Source organism: Octopus bimaculoides, chromosome 5 (assembly GCF_046866305.1).
Source record: "Octopus bimaculoides isolate indiv1 chromosome 5, ASM4686630v1, whole genome shotgun sequence".
Taxonomy (NCBI): domain Eukaryota; kingdom Metazoa; phylum Mollusca; class Cephalopoda; order Octopoda; family Octopodidae; genus Octopus; species Octopus bimaculoides.
Genome location: NC_142932.1, coordinates 93,853,670 through 93,878,201, shown reverse-complemented (window position 1 = coordinate 93,878,201; position 24,532 = coordinate 93,853,670). Strand labels below are relative to the sequence as shown.

Genomic DNA, 24,532 nt, shown 5'->3' with positions numbered 1-24,532 from the left:
ATTAAACTTCCTGTTGGATTCTCAAGCATGACCAGCTGAGACTATGGATATTATACAACCATCTTACCTGTGGCCTATCCTGAGGTCTCCTGCCAGCTGGACCAACTTGAAGAATATATCTTGCAATCTTTTCCTGCAGCAGTCAAACTGTAGTGCTAGAGCTGTGACCTCTCGATCTCAACCTGACAGATACCCTGATCTCTGAATTACACACCCTGTTCAGTAACATTACTTCAGCGACCATTCAGAGGAACACCATTTCAGCTGCTTGTATTTGCAGTCATACTCTTTCAATCATTATCCAACATTCATGACCATATGTGAGGATAGGTGCAAATGCCAAACTGAAGACAGCAAGTTTGGCTTTTTTACCAATCTCTCCTCTACTGAAGATCAACTGCTGATGCTAGCACATTACTATGCCAGCGCCTGCAATTCTAGCACCCAGTTCAGCCTACTGCCTCTGTATTACTCATGGATATGAGACACTTAAACTTCTCCACTTGCCTCAGTGATGTTCCACTAAGATGTTGAGCACACTGGGAAAGCTTTTATAATTATGTGAGTTTTCCTTATCTTTCTAAATGTATATATTTTAGTCATGCTACTGCATGAATAATTACACAAGGCAAGTAAACAATTATCTTATCTTATCTTATAAATTTGAAGACATGAGGAACATATGAAGTCAGTATTTGAGTATAAGAGTACTTAATTATTATTTTTTTTTTTTTCATTCTCAAGATCAGAAACAACTCAATTTACATTCAAAATATCCTGTCAAAAAGCAAAAGAAAATGGTATTGCCAGAACACAATAAATTATAGATAAGCCAATATGTGTTGCAAGACAGACTTTCCTTAAATACGATTTGACTCTGCATAATGATTGTGCTGCACATAGGTCTAATTTCAGCAACTTTACCTGGTTAATGTGAGAAAGAAGGGTATCAACATGTAAAACAAGCTACTGCTGTGCTAAAGAAAAATAAAAAATAGAAAATGAGAAATAAAAATATTTCACACAACAAAAGTACATTAAAAATGTATATACTTTCAATGTATTGTTTTATGATATTCAGCAGTTTAAAATAGCTAATGGGGGAGTGTGGAATAAATCTATCCATATCATTGTACAGTGACAAATGATGACGACAACCATGACAATGACAACAGTCACCACCACAACCACATTCAGCATCATTATCATCAACAACAATAATAGACACCGGATTATATATATAAAATCGTGAAGTATATTTGCCACTTAAATGTGGCTAACCCTTAAATAAAATATAAAATATTTTATACAAGCTAACCTTTAAGGGTGGATGCCCAATCTGATAGGGCACAGAAAGTGTGTCAATAGCCAGCTGTAGGAGGTGTCTTCCTGGGGCTACAAGCTACAGTAGCATCCACTGTAAGGGTGGATGCTATTGTAGCTTGTAGCCCCAGGAAGACACCTCCTCCAGCTGGCTATTGACACACTTTCTGTGTCCTGTCAGATAGGGCATCCACCCTTAAGGGTTAGCCACATTTGAGTGGCAAATATACTTCACAATGTCGTGCAGCTACTGTGTATACTTCATTCAGAGATTTACTATATATATAAAATTCTGCATCTATTATTGCTGCTTATGAAAACAGATTAGTGAATGAATGGAGATGGCATTGTATGGAAAGGATCTTTTAGTCTTGTCAAGGGCATGACAATGAAACATATAAGTGAGAAGTGGGCCTCATGAAAAGTAGACATAAAATGGTAAAGATGATGATGATATTTGTGTGTGTGTGTGTGTGTGTGTGTGTGCATACGTGCATGTGTATGCACATGTGTGTGTGATGTCTGTTTATATATATTTATCTAGCAATCCATATATGTGTGCGTATATATGTATAATATATTCATGCTTGCATGCACAAACATATACATTGCCAATGATAGTTGATGCGATTATTATGATTACCATGACCACTCTCTGAGTGGTTGGCGTTAGGAAGGGCATCCAGCTGTAGAAACTCTGCCAAATCAGATTGGAGCCTGGTGTTGCCATCCGGTTTCACCAGTCCTCAGTCAAATCGTCCAACCCATGCTAGCATGGAAAGCGGACATTAAACGATGATGATGATGATGATGATGACCACTGCCACTGCTACCAACACCACCACCACCATTGCAGACTATCAGCTATCTACAAAAGAACCAACTGACAGTTTGTCAACATTTACAGACACTTACTGGCATCATCTTCAAAAACAGAAAGCAGTTCATCAAAATGGAGGTCCTGCTGCAACTGTAACAAGTAATCCCAATCCTCACTGAAGACATTGACATTTTCACTTGGAGTGTCATCACTTATTGGCTTGTCATCAAAATACTTCAACTGTGGCACACACTTCAATACTGACTGACGGTAGTTGTAATCAGTCTGAAAGAAGCAAAGTTAATAAGAAGATTCTTCGGAACATAAAGTGAGGATGTCTTAAGAATCAGTGCTGATATCTTTTGATGTGACACATAAAATAAAAAAAATAAAAAAATTCTAAGAAGGTGATATAATTGATTGAATAGGTTGATACTTATTTTTGTGGATGCTGCTGGGATGACAAATAATATAGATAATATAAATTTGAACTCGGAATAAAGGGGAATGACACTAGAGACTACAAAACAACTCTGATTCCTGATGAACTAATGCCATGTATGTTTTAGAGTGTAATGAGTACATACATATGCACACACACACATATACATACATACACAAGTACACATACATAAACCAATATATACCCAAACCGTCTATGAAAAGAAACTCTCTTCTTGGGGTGCAATTACATGAGGTACCACTTCTTGAGGTACAATCATGTTTAGAGTGGTTACAATTGTCTCAAATTTTCGAGCAGGGTAAACAAGAATGTGTAATGTCCATGCCTTTCTCTGGTAGCATAGGTTAAGGGAAAGGCCTAGTCACAGCTTGCTAAATACTTACCTCTAGCACCACAGTAATCAGTACCATTCAAATCACTCCTAAATTATCATTCAAAGACTGTGTGGATTATGCCATTTCTTCTGTTTCTTTTCAGTAAAGTATCACAAGTGTGAGCTTATTAAGTGTCAATACTTTATGATAAATGCAAGAGACGACTTAGATTGGTTCTGGTCTCTAAGTTATAAAATAATAGATGAGGATAGCTGCGTGAAAAAGTGCCACACCCAAACAGTTGAGGGAACCCGTGGAAGAGGTAGGCCCAGGAAGACCTGGGCTGAGGTGGTGAGGCAACACCTTCGTACATTGGGCCTCACCGAGGCGATGACTACTGACCGAGACCTTTGGAAATGTGCTGTGCGTGAGAAGACCCGGCAAGCCAAGTAAGATCGTTGCCAGTGCCCCTGGACTGGTTCTTGTGCGGGTGGCACATGAGATGCACCATTTTGAGCGTGGCCGTTGCCAGTACCGCCTGACTGGCTCCCGTAGGATTTTCGAGCGAGATCGTTGCCAGTGCCCCTGGACTGGCTTGTGCGGGTGGCACATAAAAGACACCATTTCGAGCGTGGCCGTTTTCGTGCGGGTGACACGTAAAAGCACCCACTACACTCTCTGAGTGGTTGGCGTTAGGAAGGGCATCCAGCTGTAGAAACTCTGCCAAATTAGACTGGAGCCTGGTGTTGCCATCCGGTTTCACCTGTCTTCAGTCAAATCGTCCAACCCATGCTAGCATGGAAAGCGGACGTTAAACGATGATGATGATGATGATGATTTATTTATTTATACATGTATATACGCACATACCACACACACACACACAAATAGGCACATGCATTCCTTATGTTAATTTATTTCTTTAACTCATCCTAACACACATGGAAGTATTTCACATTTACAGCTCACATATTTGTATATGTATACAAATACGTATATAGGTATGTGTGTGTGCAAACAAGTACATATATGAAAAGTGATAGACAATTTATTTCACATATATTTCAAATAAATGAAGTCAATCAAAATATATGTATTTTTGACTTGTATATTTGTAATTATCAGTATTCATCAGCAACTAATTAGCTATTCCTGACATCAGGAGAAGCAATGTTAACATTTGCACTTTTCACAAGAGAGAAATGACAATATATGTAAAGTAAAATAAAAACAAGCAAGAATAAAAAGCATTTCACCAATTTGGTATGCTCCAGCTCCAATCTTAATCACTCCAGTATTAAACTACATGCATGCACACACACTCATACTTATATACCCAATACAAACACATTTACACAAGCACACACATATACAGCTCGCATAGATGCATAAACATGTACATATCTATATGTGATTACATTCCTTTTGAAATCATTTTCACAAATGGCTTTTTAGATATTGGCCTCGATATAAGAATTTGAAGTAGAAACAAAGCCTCATGGTGTGTTTTTCATGCAAATTGTCTACTGCAGCAAAAGTCTTTCTGAAAATGGGCCCATATGATCAAGTTGAATATAACCGTACAAACCTATAATTTGACCGACACTGCTTGGTGCAAGTCTAGTTAATTCCAGCTTCACAAAGCTTTGCACACATCAGCAAATTTATTATTTGCTGTTTAAATATAAGAAGAGCAGTTTTTAGTGGGCTGTGAATGATGGATTTGGTGTGCATAGCAGATAAAATATAATGACACTAAACCACGTGCCCAACAGTCTGATGAGATCATTCGTAACCCTGCTGTGTGTTTTCATATTCATTGTCTAAAAGGAGAATTTCTCTCTCAAGACAAATTCTGCAGCAAAGGTTTTTTTCGAATGTTTGAGTGTACATGGATGTGTTAAATATAAATGTACACACCTGTATTTCAATCAAAGCAGCTTCATGTACCTCTAATTAATTATATCTCTTGTAATGTCTTCAAAGATTACACTAAGTGATTGACTGAATCAACAGCAGAAATAATCTGCCATTTAAAAATTATGCTGGTTTTACTCGACAACAGGATGGTATCAAATAAACACAGTTTATTCTGAAGAGCTCTGCACATACCCCAAAATGTTTCTTTTCTCAAGTATTCAGCTACTCACAGATTCTGATTCAGGTGATGCTTTCATGCAAACTGGATTTCCTTGTAATGTTAGGCCTTTGAGATTCGTACAAAATGACAAATACTGAATTTGTGATATACAGTCAATCTTGTTACTGAAAAAGAGAAAAAGAAACAAAGAATGCAGAAAAGCCCAAAAGAGAAATTATAAAATTTAAAGTAGTTTCTGTAATGTGTTGCAATGTAAATCTCAATTAATTAGTGAATTAATGATATTATGAACAAGCTCTTTAACAGAAATTTCTTTTGACAAAGCACAAGGTCAATATATTAATAGTACTTACTTTATTGACCTTGGAAAAACAAAAAAAAAAAAACAAACAAAAAAAAAACAGATGCTGTAATTAACACTACCATCTCATAAATTATATTTTGAATTTCTATTCAGTTACTTGATCTGCAAGAAATAGCAGCCAAACTTCCTGCACTAATATCACTCAGTCTTTAAAAAGAGGACATATTTTGAGAATGAACACGAAGAAGAAGAAGAAGAAGAAGAAGAAGAAGAAGAAGAAGAAGAAGAAGAAGAAGAAGAAGAAGAACAACAACAACAACAACAACAACAACTACCACAACCACAACCACCACCACCATTCTCTTCCTCATTATTGCCAGCATCATTATCATTTTACACCCTTACCCTGTTTTTTTTTCGTTTTTCTTTTAATAATTAAATGGATAGTTCAACTTGGGACTTCATGATTGTGAAGTAAACTCCTTAACCATTCAGTCATCTGAGTCTATATGTAGATGTAGTATGGCTGCATAGTTAAGAAGTTTGCTCCATAATCATGAAGCCCTAAGTTTAATCTCATTGCAAGGCACAACCTCAATGCATGTCAATAAAAACTCTGTGGCTTGGCTCTTCATCGGTTACCACAAGTGTTCCAGATGATTCGATCAATGACGTACCCAGCTCATGAAATTAGCATGCAAGTGGCTGAGCACTCCACAGACACATATACCCTTAATGTAGTTCTCAGGGAGATTCAGCATGTCACAGAATGTGACAAAGGGCCCTTAAAATTACAGCTCATTTTTTCCAGCAGAGGAGGACTGGAGCAATGTGAAATAAAGTGTCATACTGCCAGAAACCAAACTCACAACCTTACAATCATGAGCCAGCCAAATACCCTAACTACTAGGCCATGCACCTTCACAAACTTTGTAAATGAAACTAGATAGACAGAAACTGGGTAGAAACCTGTCACATGAATTGTATGAGTAATTCAAAGCTTTAGTCTTGTCACATTGTTTCATGATCACTCTACTTGAGAAATGCATTAAGGGTATGCATGTCTGGAATGTTCAACCATTTACATGCTACTTCAAGACAGGCAGTTCAGCTGATCAATAATTGAATGCTTGTTGTTGAACTTGACAGAAATTCAGGACTTTTAGGTACAGCTGTGGCTCTAGGTGCTGGTGTGGCTGTGTGGTTAATATATAATATATATATTGATGTACATACAAAAGTAGCATTAATTTTTTATGACATGCATACAACATAATGCCAAAGGTTTCGGTCATTGCCCTCTGTGAGGCCCAACACTCAAAAGGAACTCAACCATTTTGCCTCCGTGAGGCCCAATGCTCGAAAGGAACTCAGCCACTTTACCTCCATGAGGCCTGGTGCTCAAAACGAACTCAGTTACTTTGCCTCCATGAGGCCCTATGCTTGAAAGGAACTCAGCCACTTTGTCTCAGTGATGCTCAATGCTTGAACGGATTAGTGACAGGACGGGTGTCTGGCCATAGAAAAATGAATTCTATCTGACCAATGCAACATAGAAAGTGGAAGCTAACAGTGGCGTCAGTGACAACAACTATTACACGAATAGTCACAGCTGGAAAGGCTTCCATTATTTATCTGCTCAACTGCAGCAACAACAACAACAACAACAAGTACACATATTCAACACAAGTCATTCAAAAGCCATGCAAGTCTGCATACATATTTTAATAAAAAACAAAATATTTTACACTGAATGTGCTAAGCAGATGACACAAATACTTAATACTAAAAATATGATAGTCAAAACAAAACAAATTTTAAATCACACATGACATCTAAATAAAGTATGTAGTCGTAGAAAAAATTTGCAGAAGTTTTTAAGATAGTGTAAATAGCACAGTATATTTCAAAAAGTAATAACAATGTAAGTTTTTTTTATATCTAAGTCTGCTGAAAAGGGTATTCAGGTTTTAAATTCAATAGTGTGGTTTTATTTCTATTAGATATATTAAATACTATAGTCTGTGTTGTACGTAAACTACACTTGTACTCTTGGGAAATGACATCAATTTTCATTAAGCAAGGTTATGTTTGTGGAGAAAGTAATATATTATAATTCAATTCTTATAAAACACATGCACCTACCCGAACACACACACACACACAAATGTGTGTATATCACCAGCATGAAAAATAGACATTAAAAGATGGTGATGAGGATGGTGATATATATATATATATATAGATATATACTTACACACACAGAATTGTGGTGCAGGCTCGTACTTGACAAGCTCCTGTTAAACTGTTGGCATGGAAGGCAGATGTTAAACGATGATGATGATACATACATACATACATACATATAAATATCTATATCCTCTTTCTTTTCTTTCCTTTCCTGAGCATCTAATATTATTGTTGTTGTTGGCACTCCATCGCTTACGACGTGGAGGGTTCCAGTTGATCCGATCAACGGAACAGCCTGCTTGTGAAATTAACGTGCAAGTGGCTGAGCACTCCACAGACACGTGTACCCTCAACGTAGTTCTCGGGGATATTCAGCATGACACAGTGTGACAAGGCTGACCCTTTGAATTACAGGCACAACAGAAACAGAAAGTAAGAGTGAGAGAAAGTTGTGGCGAAAGAGTACAGCAGGGTTCACCATCATCCCCTGCCGGAGCCTCGTGGAGCTTTAGGTGTTTTCGCTCAATAAACACTCACAACGCCCAGTCCGGGAATCGAAACTGTGATCCTACGACCGCGAGTCCGCTGTCCTAACCACTGGGCCATTGCGCCTCCACCTGAGTGTCCAATAACACTGTACTTATTCCACATCCTTGTGTTGTTGTTTTTGCATGTTTTTTCTTGCTTGTGCATGTTTGGATCGACTATATATATATATATATATATATATATATATATATATATGACATACGTAAGCTCGCAAGGAATGAAGCCAGTATGCTCCGTTGGATGTGTAATGTCAATGTGAATACCCGTCAGAGTGTAAGTATCTTGAGAGAAAAGCTGAACATTAGAAGCATCAGTTGTGGTGTGCAAGAGAGACGATTGCGCTGGTTTGGACATGTGGTGAGAATGGATGAGGATAGCTGCGTGAATAAGTGCCACACCCTAACAGTTGAGGGAACCCGTGGAAGAGGTAGGCCCAGGAAGACCTGGGCTGAGGTGGTGAGGCAAGACCTTCGTACATTGGGCCTCACCGAGGCGATGACTACTGACCGAGACCTTTGGAAATGTGCTGTGCGTGAGAAGACCCGGCAAGCCAAGTAAGATCGTTGCCAGTGCCCCTGGCTCTTGTGCGGGTGGCACATCATGAGATGCACCATTTTGAGCGTGGCCGTTGCCAGTACCACCTGACTGGCTCCCGTAGGATTTTCGAGTGAGATCGTTGCCAGTGCCCCTGGACTGGCTGGTGCGGGTGGCACATAAAAGACACCATTTCGAGCGTGGCCGTTTTCGTGCGAGTGACACGTAAAAGCACCCACTACACTCTCTGAGTGGTTGGCGTTAGGAAGGGCATCCAGCTGTAGAAACTCTGCCAAATTAGATTGGAGCCTGGTGTTGCCATCCGGTTTCACCAGTCCTCAGTCAAATCGTCCAACCCATGCTAGCATGGAAAGCGGACGTTAAACGATGATGATGATGATGATGATATATATATATATATATATATAAATATATACATATATTGTGTGTGTGTGTGTGCACCCTTCTCTTAACATCACACAATGGATGTAAATGAGCAACATCGTGATGTTGCTTGTTTTCAAGGTTGGCAACAGGAAGGGCATCTGGCCATGGTAATTTACCTCAACAAACTACATCTGAACCATGACAAAGCTGATGATGATGATGATGGTGATGATGATGACGATGGACAGACAGACAAACATAATGCCCATTATAGTAAGAGAGCCAATTGCCCAACTACGATGGGAAATAAAGGGATAGTATCGCAAATCTAAATCCTCTAAATTCATGAACTATATGGGGGGTGGGGGTGGAATCCAGAGTTAATCTTTGTAGCCGGAATTTTAACAAAAAATATCAAAAGTGATTTATTAATATAAAACTCAATATCCACTAAATAATCATACTCTTTCACTAAAAACCTTCCTGATTACCTTTGTAATCCCAAAAAACATCATGACCATTGATCCAGCTGTTTGACCGTGAAGAGGGAACAGACAGACAGACAAATATAATGCCCATTATCTAAGATATATACGATGGGTTTCTTTCAGTTTTTGTCTACCAAATCCACTCACAAGGCTTTGGTTGACCCAAGGTTATATAGATAACACTTGCCGAAGGTGTCATACACTGGGACTGAACCCGGAACCATGTGGTTGGGAAGCAAGCTCTCTACCACACAGCCATGCCTGCACCTATATATGTTTTGATTTTTAACTCCAAGCTTTAGTCTTCTCTGAGTTGAGGGAAACTCTAATGCTTGGCACTCCCAAAGTTTGAAGACCCTGAGACATGGCCCATATTCACTCATACATAAATCCAGCTCTAGGTGGAAGCCATCCTTCCATTGGTTTGATCAAAACCGATTACCTCCAGACAGACAGAAAAGAAAGCAGTAAAAAAGCGAAGAAGCAGCCCCAACATAGGACTGGTACTTTATTGACCTAAAAAGGATTAAAGGCAAAGTTCACCTTGGCAATACTTGAGCTCAGAGTGTAGAGAACCAGAACAAATATTGTTGGGCAGTGGTTCCCAAACTTTTTAGAGACGCGACCCACTATTTATGACACCAGTTTATGGTGACCCACTTAACTCTACTGGGTAAAAACAGACTTTTCCTTTTTACGATTACGTATGAATAAATAACTTGAGAAAATGACCACCTCTGATTTGTTAAGTTTGTGAAAAAAGCCTACTGCTTGATAAAACAACCAGTCTGGTATTGAAAACACGAGTCTTGAACTATCTCGATAGACAGCAGTTAATCAAAGCTAATGCGTAATTTTATAACTTTTTGCGACCCACTAGGATTCCGTTCACGACCCATCAGTGGGTCGCGACTCATAGTTTGGGAACCACTGCTGTAGGGTAATCCTTCTAATATCTCAGCCAGTTTACTTCCTTATACGTATAACAACAGGACTAAGCTTTCAACAGTTGCTTATTCTAAGTTTTATAGAACTGCTTTTCAAAACAACTTTTCACAATACCATTAACATTGAATAAGAGCAAAGCTAAAAAAAATTCTAAGTATGAAAGGCGGACATTAAACGATGATGATGATGATGATGATGAATAAATAATAAATGCATATGGCAATTAATTATGATGGAGATTAATAGGATGGGGATTAATATGACTGCAATAGAGAAGAGACTCAAGGAGAGGCAGGATTTTACAGGAAGTGGGGGTAGTGGAGAGTGGGAAAACGAAAGGACTGAAAGAGAAAAAGTGGCAAGGGGGGGGATGAAAGGCGGGATAATAGAATAATTAGGGAAAGGAAAACAGAAAGAGAAGAAATGACCCAGAAGAAGAGAAGGGAAAAGGAAAAGAAAAAGAAAGGAAAGAAGCAAGGTTGAAAAGAAAGCAACGAGTGAAGAAAGAAGCAAGAGAAATGAGAATGAAATAGAAAAGGTGAAGGAACAGAGAGAGAAGGAGGGAATAAACAGAAAGCGAGAACAAACAGTAATAACTGTGACAGATTTATATGGTACCAAAAAAAAAATGTTGTCAGGATTTTTTTTCCATAACTCAGCAGAATTTCACTATACTGTTGAATCTATTCTTTACTCTTTTACTCTTTTACTTGTTTCAGTCATTTGACTGCGGCCATGCTGGGGCACCACCTTTAGTCGAGCAAATCGACCCCAGGACTTATTCTAAGCCTAGTATTTATTCTATCGTCCCTTTTTGCCGAACCGCTAAGTGACGGGGACATAAAGACACCAGCATCGGTTGTCAAGCAATGCTAGGGGGACAAACACAGACACACAAACACACACACATATATATATATATATATATATACATATATACAACGGGCTTCTTTCAGTTTCCGTCTACCAAATCCACTCACAAGGCTTTGGTTGGCTCGAGGCTATATTAGAAGACACTTGCCCAAAATGCCACGCAGTGGGGCTGAACCCAGAACCATGTGGTTGGTAAGCAAGCTACTTACCACACAGCCACTCCTTTGCCTACAACATAGACTAATTTTTCCTTTATTGTTTCTGTGGTTATAATTAGTGTTGTTGATATTTCTTTTATTGCCTCACGTGTGTATATATCATCATCATCATCATCATCATCGTTTAACGTCCGCTTTCCATGCTAGCATGGGTTGGACGATTTGACTGAGGACTGGTGAAACCGGATGGCAACACCAGGCTCCAATCTAAATTTGGCAGAGTTTCTACAGCTGGATGCCCTTCCTAACGCCAACCACTCAGTGAGTGTAGTAGGTGCTTTTACGTGTCACCTGCTCGAAGGCCAGTCAGGCGAAACTGGCAACGGCCACGCTCGAAATGGTGCATCTTATGTGCCACCCGCACAAGAGCCAGTCCAGGGGCACTGGCAACGATCTTACTTGGCTTGCCGGGTCTTCTCACGCACAGCACATTTCCAAAGGTCTCGGTCAGTAGTCATCGCCTCGGTGAGGCCCAATGTACGAAGGTCTTGCCTCACCACCTCAGCCCAGGTCTTCCTAGGCCTATATATATATATATATATATATATATATATATATATATATATATATATATATATATATATATATATATATAAAGAGAGAGAGAGAAAGGGAGAGTGAGAGCATAGATGTTTTCTAAGTCTAAGAAGATAACTTCATAGAGCTTTGCATTAAGATACAGACATTCATCCCACTTCAAATAAAAATTTACAATAGGAAGTGTATATAATTGTTAAACTTTCAGGTGAAATAATAGTAGCTGCAGTAAAAAAAATATCTGCATTTTCAACTCAAATAAGACCTGTAAAGCAAATGTCACAATTGTGCAGAGCAAAAGATCATGTGTTGATAATGTGTTGGTTGGGTCATAATTTCAGAGGTCAACAAAATTCATACTGAAAGGAAATCTGGCCACCCAAAGAACACCAGAGGTCAAATATTTATGATAGACTGGAATAAATGATAAGCAATCATCTTGCAGAAAGTGAAAATGATTAAATAAAATTACAATGTATAAAATTTTAATTTCTACTCACCATTCTAAGTCCAAGATTTCTAAGTATTCCAGCATACTGAGAGAACTTATTTCTGATATGTCATTGAAGGAGAGGTAAAGCTCTTTTAAATTTGAAAGAGATCCAATACCATCTAAATCTTGGAGACAACATTGTGACATCCATAAAATATTCAATCCATGGAGAGAAGAACCAAGATCTCTAGACAAAGACAAAAACACAGAGATGAATAATTAATTCAACGATATGAAAAAATAATCCTATTTGTGATGGACAGTTGTGTTCCTCAAACCCAAGAAAATTTCTCAACATTTCTGACCATTGATTCGTTCTTACTGTGTTCAACATTGCATTTCTAAAATAACAGAGATGATCTTTAATAATCATTTAAACCTTTTTTGCTTCTTCAGCAACTTCTAGTTTAAATTATTCTGAACCAGATCCACTAGAGATTATGTCTTTTATATCACATTCTAATATTCTGTTTCCTTTGTTGATTTTGTGAAAAACCAAGTTATTGCCAAAAGTATTGTATCTGTCACAAGTATTGCCTGTCAATAGGGTCTCCTAAAATCTCTATTAGTGATAACATATCTCAAAGCTTGGTCATCTCACTGAATCTTTTCCTATTCAATGTCAATGAATAACTCACTTCAACCATAAATGAACTTATGCAAATGAGAGCACCCTACATATTCACATAATTTCAAAACACAAACATTAAATCTCTCTTTAAAAAAGAAATCATCATCATCATCATTTAATGTCTGTAGTCCATGTTAGCATGGGTTGGATAGTTTGACCAGGGCTGGTAAGCTGAGGGATTGTACCAGGCTCCAGTCTGATTTGGCATGGTTTCTACAGCTGGATACCCTTCCTAATGCCGACCATTCCAAGAGTGTAATGGGTGTTTTTACATGCCACTGGCACAGGTACCAGTTGCGTGACACCAGTATCTGGCACAACGACTATTTCACTTGACTTGATGGGTTTAAGAAGACTAACAAAACTGATAAGTTCATAAAGAAGAGTAAGAAGTTTTGGTCACAGTTTTCAATTGATATTTCATCCCTACTAGTAATAACACAATACCCATGTAATTCTGATGTCCACCTTTTTCTTTATTAAATGCTTATTTTTTCTCACTGTGCTACTGATGAGTACTCTTTGACAATACAGATTTTTAAAATGAATCTATTGTCTTTCTGTACGAAACAGTCGTCTAGCGAATTGAATAGATATTTTATCCCATATTAACATCTAATCACTTCCATTTATGAAAAATGTGATTGAATTTGTCGAACTTCGTTTTATAACTTAAATCATATACTTATATATCTATCTGTATATATATATATATATATATATATATATATATATATATATATATATATATATATATATATATATATATATATATACCGTAATAAACACATTTTTACCGAATGCGAAGAAATGCAACTAGCTTCTTTGAGGGTTGCAAGGAAAAGGCTAGCCTCTTTGAGGGTTGCATTTCCTCGCATTCAGTAAAAATGTGTTTATTACGGTAGTTAACGTGAGGCAGTCTTGTATAGTTATGCCCTTATATATATATAAATAAATAAATATGATTTAGGGAAAAACGATAGATTCTTCCCTATGAATTTCTTTCATGCTAGCTACTTAATAAATTCTTATATAAGAGTTTATCCTATTATTGAATATATATATATATAAATATATATATACATACATTTTTTTTTTTCGCATACACAGTAACACCAGCTGCTAACCATAAACTATAAAATAATTTTTTTCAGCTTATCAAACTTCAATATGGGCAAAATTTACAACCTTCTACATCAATAACCCACTACTGTTCTTGAAAGTTGTTTTTTATACCTTCTATGGACTGCTTGAAGCTTACTAACTTCCTATACCTTGATCCTTGGATCTTACCTTTACATATATATATATATATCAGTGGCATATAGTGGTTGTTATCATCATGTGTACTGCCAAACTGACCACACTATGACTAACATTAATATTACTCAAGTTAAAAGCGGCGAGCTGGCAGAAACGTTAGCACGCCAGGAGAAATGCTTAGCAGAGTTTTATCTGTCTTTACATTCTGAGTTCAAATTCCACCAAGGTTGACTTTGTTTTTCATCCTTTTTAAGTCGATAAAATTAAGTGCCAGTTGTGTACTGGGGTCGATCTAATCGACTGGCCTCTTCCCCCAAAATTTTGGGCCTTGTGCCTAGAGTAGGAAAGAATATTACTCAAATTAGGCATACAAACTGTATTTCTGATACTGCTTAAACTTGTAGTGTTCATAGTATATTTGCCATTTTCTATGGAAGTGAGGCACTCATTTAGCACACCCAGAATATACATCCTTGATACATACACACATCCACACATATATATGATGAGCCTCTTCAGTTTCCATCTACCAAATCCACTCTCAAGGGTTTGGTTAGCTTGGAGCTATACTAGAAGACATACGCCCAAGGTACCACAATGTGAGACGGCATCCAAGACAACAAGGTTGGGAAGCAAGCTCCTTAACTACACACACACACACCTGTACCTACTAGATATTAAATGTCTTGATTCCATGCAGAAAAATTAGGGTTAACCTACCTAATTGAGTGTATGATACTGGTAGAGAGTTTTAATTCCCACAGATTTGGAACAAGGGAGCCAAAGTTTCCAAGACTCATTTCTGATGTGTCCACTTTCAGTTCAAGGGTTTTCACATCTTCAAGGTCATCAACTCCAGACAATAGACACTGAAATTAAAGAGGACAAAATTGATTGGGTAAATATCAGTTGTTGCTGTTGTTGTTTTTGATTAACCCTAGGTGAGTTCCGAATGAGCAAAGTACATATGCACGTACTTTTTTTGCTCAGTTTGAACTCATCTAAAAACAACAGCAACAACTGATATTTACCCAGTCAATTTTGTACGTATGTATATATGTACATACATAAATACATATGTACATACATACATACATACCATATGTCATACATACATATATACATATGTACATACATACGTATATACATACATATGTACGTACATAAAAGAAAGAAAACATACTAATGAACACAGATATGTATACCCCCGCCCCACTGCAACGGCTATACATATGTACTAACACTATACACACTCCATTGCCACAAGAACATCAAACTTACAGATACACACATTTCTCATAAACTTTTTTTCCAGAAACCTCTCGCTGAGTTGCAACAAGACCACTCCCACAGTTGATGATTTTGTACCAAGGGACAACTTAACTTAACTACAGCTTGTTTCGTTTCATAATCCTTTTCACAGCACGCACGCACACGCACACACACACACACACACTTGCATGCACAAACACAAACATACACACATACTTGCATGCACAAACACACACACATTTATGTACATTCATAAGGCTTTGGTCAGCCTGGAGTAACAAGGCAAATGTCTTCTAATATAACCCCAGACTAACCAAAGCCTTGTAAATGGATTTGGTTGACCAAAACTGAAAGAAATTCTCAATATATATATGGTGTTTTTAATATGATACATCTATAAGAGATTTTATCTTGGATGAAAACCACAGTATCTTGCCTGTCAACCATGTATATATAAGTATGATACATAGATGGCTATTTCATATATATATAATATAGTTTGCACATACATACATTTTTATGTATGTATGTATACTGACTTATTTTCTGTTCGTGTTATATCTACATATGTTTCAGAAAAGTCATTTCAAAAATAGAAAATTAAAATTTCTAAAAACAATTTACCAGTTTTCTTGGAGAGAGATACTGTCGTAACAAGATATCAGTTTCCTCACAGTTCACTGGTTGTGGATTGATCTGGTCTTGAGAAAATTCTGTGATCTTCACTCCCCGAGCCAATACACTCTGTGATCGCTCAGAGTGATCAACCATCTCTAAACTGAAATGAAATAAAGACATCTTAATTATATACATTACATACAAGTGTGTGTGTGTGTGTGTGTGTTCTAAGGTATAGTGTAAAAACTGCAGTGATATTTAAAAATAAAAATATTTAGAAAAACATAGAAAAAAACAAGGGTTCCGATGCTTTGTCTTCTCAATGAGTGCAGCTCAAGAAATTAAATAACAAAAATAAAACCAATTTGATCAGACTTCTGTGGAATAATCTATTACGAATAACAAGTTATGGCAAAGATGAAAAGCTACATTTATAAGTGGAGAGTGTTCTATTAGGACATACTGTTAAGAAACATGGAACACTTAATAATGAGTTAATTCTTTGTGAAGTAGTGTGCATCCACAGTAAAGCTTTGATCATCAGAGCTTTTATTTTATACTATAGTAAAAGAAAGGTAGTCAAGTTGATACAAAATGTAACGAGCTTTCTCTCTCTATCTTAAGTTCAAGTTTCACTAACTTCAACTTTAGGATCTATTTTAAAACGGGGGCCACATTTTTCATTAATGTTTTACGTAGTGTTTTTGGTACGGAAAGACTTTCAAACTTCGTATACTTATCTATTTTGTGTTATAGAACAGAAAAATATTTTTGTATTCGAATTTATTTCATGTAAAAAATTGTCTTATTTCGATAATTTCAACCAATCACTGACAAGTATTCAGTTGTTTACATTTACTCCTTTGGCTGATTAAGTGATGTAAAGCGTATTTAATCTCCATACCTTCGTTTTATTTGCTTTTTTCATTTTAAATTTGCTTTAACCCTAACCCTAAGGTTAGGGTTAGGGTTAATTGTTTCAGAATCGTTTGTTTATGTAGTCGGCACTTAATGTATATCGGCTGAATGGACGTCAGTGATTGGTTGAAATTACAGAAATACGACAACTTTCACATGGAATAACTTATGGATTTCTTTTTTTTTTAAGAAGACTAAGAGAAAAAGATGTTTTATATGACACATTCTACCAGTGTTCCAAGTTTCAAAGTGTTTCGTTAATGAAAAATGTGACCCCCGTTTTAAAAAAGATCCCAACTTTATACTACATACCTCAGAATTCAGTAAATTAAAATCACAGTCAAGTAAATTGATATGACATTTGCTACCAAATTATCCTTGTAGCTTTTGAAAAGATTTTTATATTTTGTCAAAGATAGAAATGATTGTTTCTCAATGTATTGATTTTCCATCCTGGTTTAATTGGCACAACATTCATCGAATTTACTAAATTCCATTTCTTATTTTTCTATTCAAGAGATGACACAATCTTGCTGAATTACCTGCCTCTTTACTAATAAATCTCAAACAAACATGTCTAACCTGCACAGGCCAAGCCAAACCTACACCCTGATCTATTGCCATCATCAGATATACAAAACTATATTTGACAGCAAACTAGATGTGACATGTCCTAACTTTTACACTGAATGCTACACAAACAATTCTGAAATGATAAGGGTATGTAATATAAATCTCAGATCAAAATGAAAAATAATTTATTGGATCTCTTCCAAACATTTTGATTTGTTAGCTGTTTCACAAGTCACCCTGAGACTCAATAATAACACAAATTAATGCTACTACTTATTCAGTTTTCATGATTCTTTGCTAAATGCTTTTCTGAAGGTTTTTGTTCCTCCACCTCACAGTTAAACTTTGTAAATTCAGTAATGAGGTGGAATTTCTAATGCTTATGTAAATAATGATGATTGCTTGTCAGACAAAATCCAAATCTTTGTACAATGGTTTATATCACCTCACAGGGGAAAAAAACAGTCAATATTAGAACATGAATGAACTTGTTTCCTTGAACCATTATAAATATAATAAAAAATAACCAATCTCTCTTTGATTGCTTAAGGCAATTAAATAATATAACAGTTTTAGCAACTGTAGTTTCAGTTTGTAGCTTTCTAACTTAGTCATATTTGATTCAATCCTAGATATACAAATTATTAGCATAAACTGTTGACCATGCTGTGGTCATTAAGTTGAGCAGTTTTTAAGTATTTGAGCCATTATAGTATATACAATTACAGTAAAATGTTTTATGGAGGTATCTCCTTCTTAAGTCCAACTATTTTATGTGAATTTAATTCAGTAAGTTATTAGGATACCAAATTTAGACACCATCTTTAAGTTGTTCTGTTTTTCTGTGTCAACAAATTACTGTACATTCATGTTCATTTACTTGGTGATTCTTTCATCAAGTATAGGGAAGTCTATGCTTTGCAGATGAGATGAGAATAAGACTAAAATATGTCAGGACTAAGATTTGTCTCCTGTACTAACCCAAGAAAATATTAGCAATTAATTAATATTGTTTTTCCTCACTTTATAAATATTTCTAGTTAGCTCTTTATTGCTCTCCACATTAGTAGTAGTAGGAGCATTCCGTCGGTTACGACGATGAGGGTCCCAGCTGATATGATCAACAGAACAGCTTACTCGTGAAATTAACGTGCAAGTGGCTGAGCACTCCACAGACACGTGTACCCTTAACATAGTTCTCAGGTAGATTCAGCGTGACACACAGTGTGACAAGGCTGGCTCTTTGAAATACAGGTACTACTCATTTTTGTCAGCCGCCCTAACCACTAAGCCATGCACCTCCACATTAATTACATGAATAATAATATAACTGTATAAATTATCAGTTTTTGACAGAATAATCAAGATTTATTGTTCAATAAAATTTGAAACCTTCAAATATTATTTATTTCTCTATCTCCATTTTCCCCTATGTTATCAGTGTTGGTTAATACAGAAATTTTCAAAATGTATATTTGGTACCAGTTGATAGCCAAACAGATGAAACACTCAGAGTTAATTATCTGAGAGAAGTGTATGTATCTTTAGCTTGTTCATTTAACATTAGTTTTTCTATGCTAATTGTGCTTAGACAAATTGGGGAAGGAATATCTGAAGCAGGATTTTTACAGTAAGTGATATTTTATTTCAGTGGAATTCACAAGTACAAAACTAGCAGATGAGATGTTGACAGGAAATGTCATCAAATGTCACCTGTAACAACTCAACCACATATGATGTCACCACTTGTAGTTGAGCTGCAAACAGTGCTGTAAATCTGCATAAATTGTAAACATTCACACACACACACACATGTATATAGTTGAAATACATAGTGTTTATTGATAAAATGTCCATTATGAAGTTCCAATAAGTATATAACATCTCAGTTCTTAAGGTTAATTCTATGGGATTAAAAAAGAGTCCCATCCAAATACTTAATGCATAAAAGACCAAAACAGTATCATATAAAAAAATTGCCACATAATCATTAATTCTGATCAGTGACTAACGATCATAAAGCCATGAGTTTGATTATATATGAGCAAGATACATTATTTTGTGTTGTTTCTGTCTGTTTGAGGATATGTCATACATCTGCTTGTAACTACATAAATACCAATAGCAGTTAGCAAAAGTATGGTACAAGAACCATGTCATATTTACTTGAGAGTAATGGGTAAGATAGATAATCTGGGAAGGTAATATACATAAATAAGTACATTGACATGAAAGTAGACACATGCATAAAGGCAGAGAACATTGGTGAGAGTGTACTGATTCTGACATCAATGAAAACCCAAGCATAATAAACTGAATGGATTTCTCTGGGACAGAAAACAGTAGCTGCTCTTTGTGGAGGTTACTTGTTCAGAACACATACATATATAATACAAAAGTTCCTATCTTACTCTTCCTTGTTTCTCCCATTTATGCTTGCTTCTTTTTGATGGGTAGCATAGTCCCCTTTCTAATAAGTAAGTAAATGAAACTCTACAACTATGAAAAGGATTTGAATTGTTAGTTTCAGGGAAGGGTAAATCAACTCAACTGAATGTAAGTTGCTTTGCTCATCACAGTAAACTAAATTTAATTATTAAATGAGTCCTGATCAGAGTAAATATTCCCTTAATCCTGAAGCTTCTTCAGGGACAGTGGGAAGAGATTCCCAGAGACCCACTCTTTTCTCCAAGGCATGAAGCAAATGCCTCATCTAGAACACCACTGTTAGAGCATCTTTTGTTTTGTCATATATCCTTAACACTGCAGTGAAGGGAAGAAATAAGACAAAAATACTCAAATTTGTTGATAAATTACATTTGGAATATGTGGTGTTTGGAAGAGCAGCGCCACTGACAAAGCAATCTTCGATTTTATTAGTATTCCATCTCTCTGAAATATTAGATGATGTTCATGAGGGTAACTGACTGTTACAGTACATCAGCATCAATCACCTATGGTAAGGCCACAACTATCATCGAATGCTTCATAAATTTTTAGTATCATGGTGCAATGTGCAGTAAATGCGCAGGCACTTCCATTTCCTTTTTAAATGGTTTTCATTTTTAACTCTATTTTTTAAAACTATTTTTGTTGTTTACTTTTTTAAAGTTACGTTCTTTCTCTACATAAAAACTTAAATATTATTAACAGGGTATGTACCAACATACCTGGGTCAAAGTATTCAGAACTAGGGCACCCCCCCCCCCCACCATTGTAATTTCGTAATCCATATACATTGTGGGACATTAAAAAAACAAAGAAAATATTTACGATTAAGAAGTCAGTAATTTACAATAAAACTTTACCTAGTTAGAGATTACCGTTCATAAAACACCTAACTTACAAGTAAAGCAATAAAATTCTCTTAACTCATATTGTTTAACAACCTGTAGCAACTACCAAAAGCAACTTCTTTTTATTTTGTCTCAATATTTTCCATAAAGCTTTGGGTTTATAGAGCGGAGAAAGTAATGAAGTCCATGTTTATGCATTTTTTAAGATTACAAAGTAATTTTAAGCAAATCGGAGTAATATTTGAAATTACAGTAAAAGACAAGGGAAACAATGAATTTTTAAAATGTTTACTTACCCCCCCAAAAAAGAGTAAATTTGGTTTATCACATATTTTGTCTTAAGACATTTGTGGAGTTATAAATTTACAAATAGAAATATATCAAGTCAACATTAGATGATAAATAACCTTAGTAAATTATTTTTAAAATAGGAAAAACTGTATGATCTTAGTTGGTTTTACCACTTCCTCCTAAAATGTAAATAATTTTGTTTAATTCACATCTTGGCAGGTGAAGAATTTTCGTTCTAAATGTTAGCATTTCTCTGCTTATCGTCCGGCAGCGATCATAGCAACCGGGTCGTTGCCAAGCAACAACCATTTACTATAGTGTCGTACAAATTTGTATATCTGAAATAATTATAAAATTGATTTCTGTTCTGTATAAGAATTAAATTATTTAATAAAAGGAAATGAATTTGAGAAGAAAACATCTGTTTTTAATTACTTCGAAACAGTGTAAAGTTATATAACATTAGCTTGTGGCGGGAAATATTTTTAGTCTGTTTAAGCGTTACATGAGCGTGATGCCACCGAAGAAGAAATTAAAAACAACTAAAAGTAATGGTAAGAAAAAGGCTACAAACTATATTTATATTTCATCTAGAGCAGGAGCAGTTGTGATAGATCAAAATTTCTTTCGGTGACTGTTTTACGTAAACTATCTCGTTTAAATGTTGTGTCCTTTTCACTACACCAATTTACATCGCGAAAGTAAAGAATACGTACACTACCCGCTTTCGGCGTAACAAAAACCCTAAACACCGGGTGTACGTATTCTTTACCTTCGCCCATTTTTATATGTGTAAACAATAAAGCAATCGCCCAATCCTTATATCTCTTTTGATATATATCCTCCGTTTTCATATATAACATGCTGAATTACAGGCACTTTTGTTTAAGCGTGATTTAAACCTCTTTACTTCCTTTTAAAATTATTTCTTCAGATTTTTGTTTTGCACACCAGATTCAGAACCTAATAATCATAGTCCAAGATTGATTTTTTTTTAACATGCGCTAAAAAATACGAGGGCGATCTTTTGGTTGAAGATATCGAAGGAAAAATGAAGGATCTAGAGATAGGGGGATATATTATATGGCAGTGCCTGTAGAAGGCAAGAGACCGGAAATGGAACGCTTATGACCCAGTGATATCTGTTAATCATACAGAAAGATTTCTGACATTGCAATACTTCTAACTACATCCTGCAGTTTCTGTGTTAGGCAAAGCGTCTCCGATATTTATTTTATCTGTAATGTTGTGACCGTTGGAGGAAACCTACTGATATCCATGAAAAAATGGACGACAGCTTAGACGGCAGTGTTGGGGTCAGATAGAATACCTCAAGGCAGACTGAGGTGTGAGGAGGATAATCTGCAGAAAAAGATAGAACACATGGTTAACAATTTGAACAAGAGTTTTCGGTCTATGTAACTGGACACAAGACGAGTATATAGGAGTGAATGTGACATGAAAGTTCATCTAAGTAAATTGAAATGCAGTAAGCAACTACAATACAAGTCATTGGATACTACCCCAAAGCCATATGGGAGTATTAGAACTGCTTATCAGAAGAGGAGGACCAGGGCCTCTCAAATCAACTTGCTTATTGCACAAAAAGAGCAACTGAATCTGAAAGCCTTGAGGGCTCTGAGAACAAACTACGTCTGAATTTCCCGAGTAACAGATCTGTGGTGGGCTCAGTTGGACAGGAACTTGGACAACATTCTGAAAAGGGATGCTATTAGAAAGATAAGGACCATGGCACAATTGGTGCACCAGGCATTCCAAGATGCCTTTGATATGAAGGAAGGAAAAACTAACAAGCAGCATGGTCCCAGCAGGAGGCAACACCAGCTTGCTGAATTGAGGAAACAGCTGAGACAGATGAAGAAAAAGTGGGAAAAAGCAGATAAAGAAAAAGTGGCTTGAAACTATCTTAGCTCAGACTTAAGAAAGAAATCCATTCCAGCTTCACAGAACAGAGTCGTTCTGGAAAAAACAGAGAGAGAGAGAGATATAGGTGAAAGCAAAGAAAGGCCTTTTTAAACAATCCTTCCAGTTCATAGCTGACCTCCTCGGTAAGCCAAAAAGTGCAAAACTGGTTTGTTCCAAGGAAGAGGTGGAGAGCAGAGTAGCAACACTGCACAATGTCCCCAGAAGAAATATTTTGTTGGGAGATTGTATCTTCCCACAGCCAATGTTCAAACTCAGCACCCCTTTCAACAATGTGAGGGCAATGGAAGCATAAGCTGGGGCTGGATCTGTTCCAGGGTTATTTGGCACCACTTATAGGATTTACAAAAACCATCCACTGTTACTGAGGAGTGTATTTAGACTTAATGCTTGATGTAGAAGAAACAGTAACCATGGCTCTTGACACTGGTTACTGAAATCAATTCCAGCTTCACAATTCAGTGAAATTGCTTTTGCTAAACTTATAGGGTCACTGGCAGGACATAGTAGAGAACAAGTTTCAGGTAGATCTTGTTATACAGAAGATCTACAAGTATTGTTGTCACTGAGGGGAGAGAAAAGTGTTGGAGAAGGTGGTAGTTAAGTTTCCATCACCTTTTAAATATTGAAAATTAGTGATAGGTCAAAATTAGCAGGGTCAGTGAGGTTATCTTTTTTGTGAATAGGACACACTGTAGCATGTTTCCAATGATTGGGATAAATCCCTATAGAGAGAGGATTGAAGAGTTTGGCATAGTCAGGGTTGAGCTCTGGAAAGGACAGTATCATGGCCAGTGGTGTTGGTTTGAAGCAGTAGTGCTTCCACAGACCCATAATCAAAGGTATTTGAGCTTGGCCTTTCTAGCCTTTTTAAAGGTTGTAGTGTGTGATTTGAGGAAAATTTGCATGCTATTTCTCACAAGTCAAACAATCAAGTATAGACTCCAGGGTCAAACCTAGTGGTATTTAAGTCAAGAAGAAACTCTTGAAAAGATGCAACTCAAATATATTTAGCCATTTAATGAATAAACATCAGATCAGTATAATAACTCCAGAAGGTGGTGATCCAAAATGGGCATAATCCAATGACTAAAACCAATAATAGAACAGAAAAAATATATTAATGATTGGTGTATAATAAACCAAGTACTGAGTAAAACATTTTCTATACTGCCAAAATTTTT

General features: G+C 36.4%; 2 protein-coding genes across 6 annotated transcripts in view; one reads left to right on the top strand and one right to left on the bottom strand.

The window, feature by feature from the left end:
• LOC106876242 (leucine-rich repeat-containing protein 56) overlaps window positions 1-21,726 on the bottom strand; it is a 37,359-nt gene extending 15,633 nt beyond the window's left edge. The window contains exons 1-6 of one of the 5 annotated variants that reach the window (XM_014924726.3): window positions 21,410-21,726; window positions 16,333-16,486; window positions 15,157-15,305; window positions 12,550-12,729; window positions 5,071-5,185; window positions 2,239-2,428 (exon numbers count right to left, since the gene is read on the bottom strand). In XM_014924726.3, the coding sequence (XP_014780212.1) occupies window positions 2,239-2,428; window positions 5,071-5,185; window positions 12,550-12,729; window positions 15,157-15,305; window positions 16,333-16,479 (781 nt within the window). In that variant the 5' untranslated portion in view covers window positions 16,480-16,486; window positions 21,410-21,726. Of the gene's footprint in view, window positions 1-2,238; window positions 2,429-5,070; window positions 5,186-12,549; window positions 12,730-15,156; window positions 15,306-16,332; window positions 16,522-17,556; window positions 17,576-21,409 lie in introns of those variants that run through there. The other 4 variants (XM_089352645.1, XM_052968319.2, XM_089352646.1 and 1 more) reach the window with 4 other exon arrangements.
• Window positions 21,727-21,808: 82 nt separating this feature from the next.
• The window catches only part of LOC106879152 (thymocyte nuclear protein 1), a 61,712-nt gene continuing 58,988 nt past the window's right edge, over window positions 21,809-24,532 (top strand). The window contains exon 1 of the mRNA XM_089352647.1: window positions 21,809-21,958. Within this exon, the coding sequence (XP_089208773.1) occupies window positions 21,910-21,958 (49 nt within the window). The 5' untranslated portion in view covers window positions 21,809-21,909. The remainder of the gene's footprint in view (window positions 21,959-24,532) is intronic.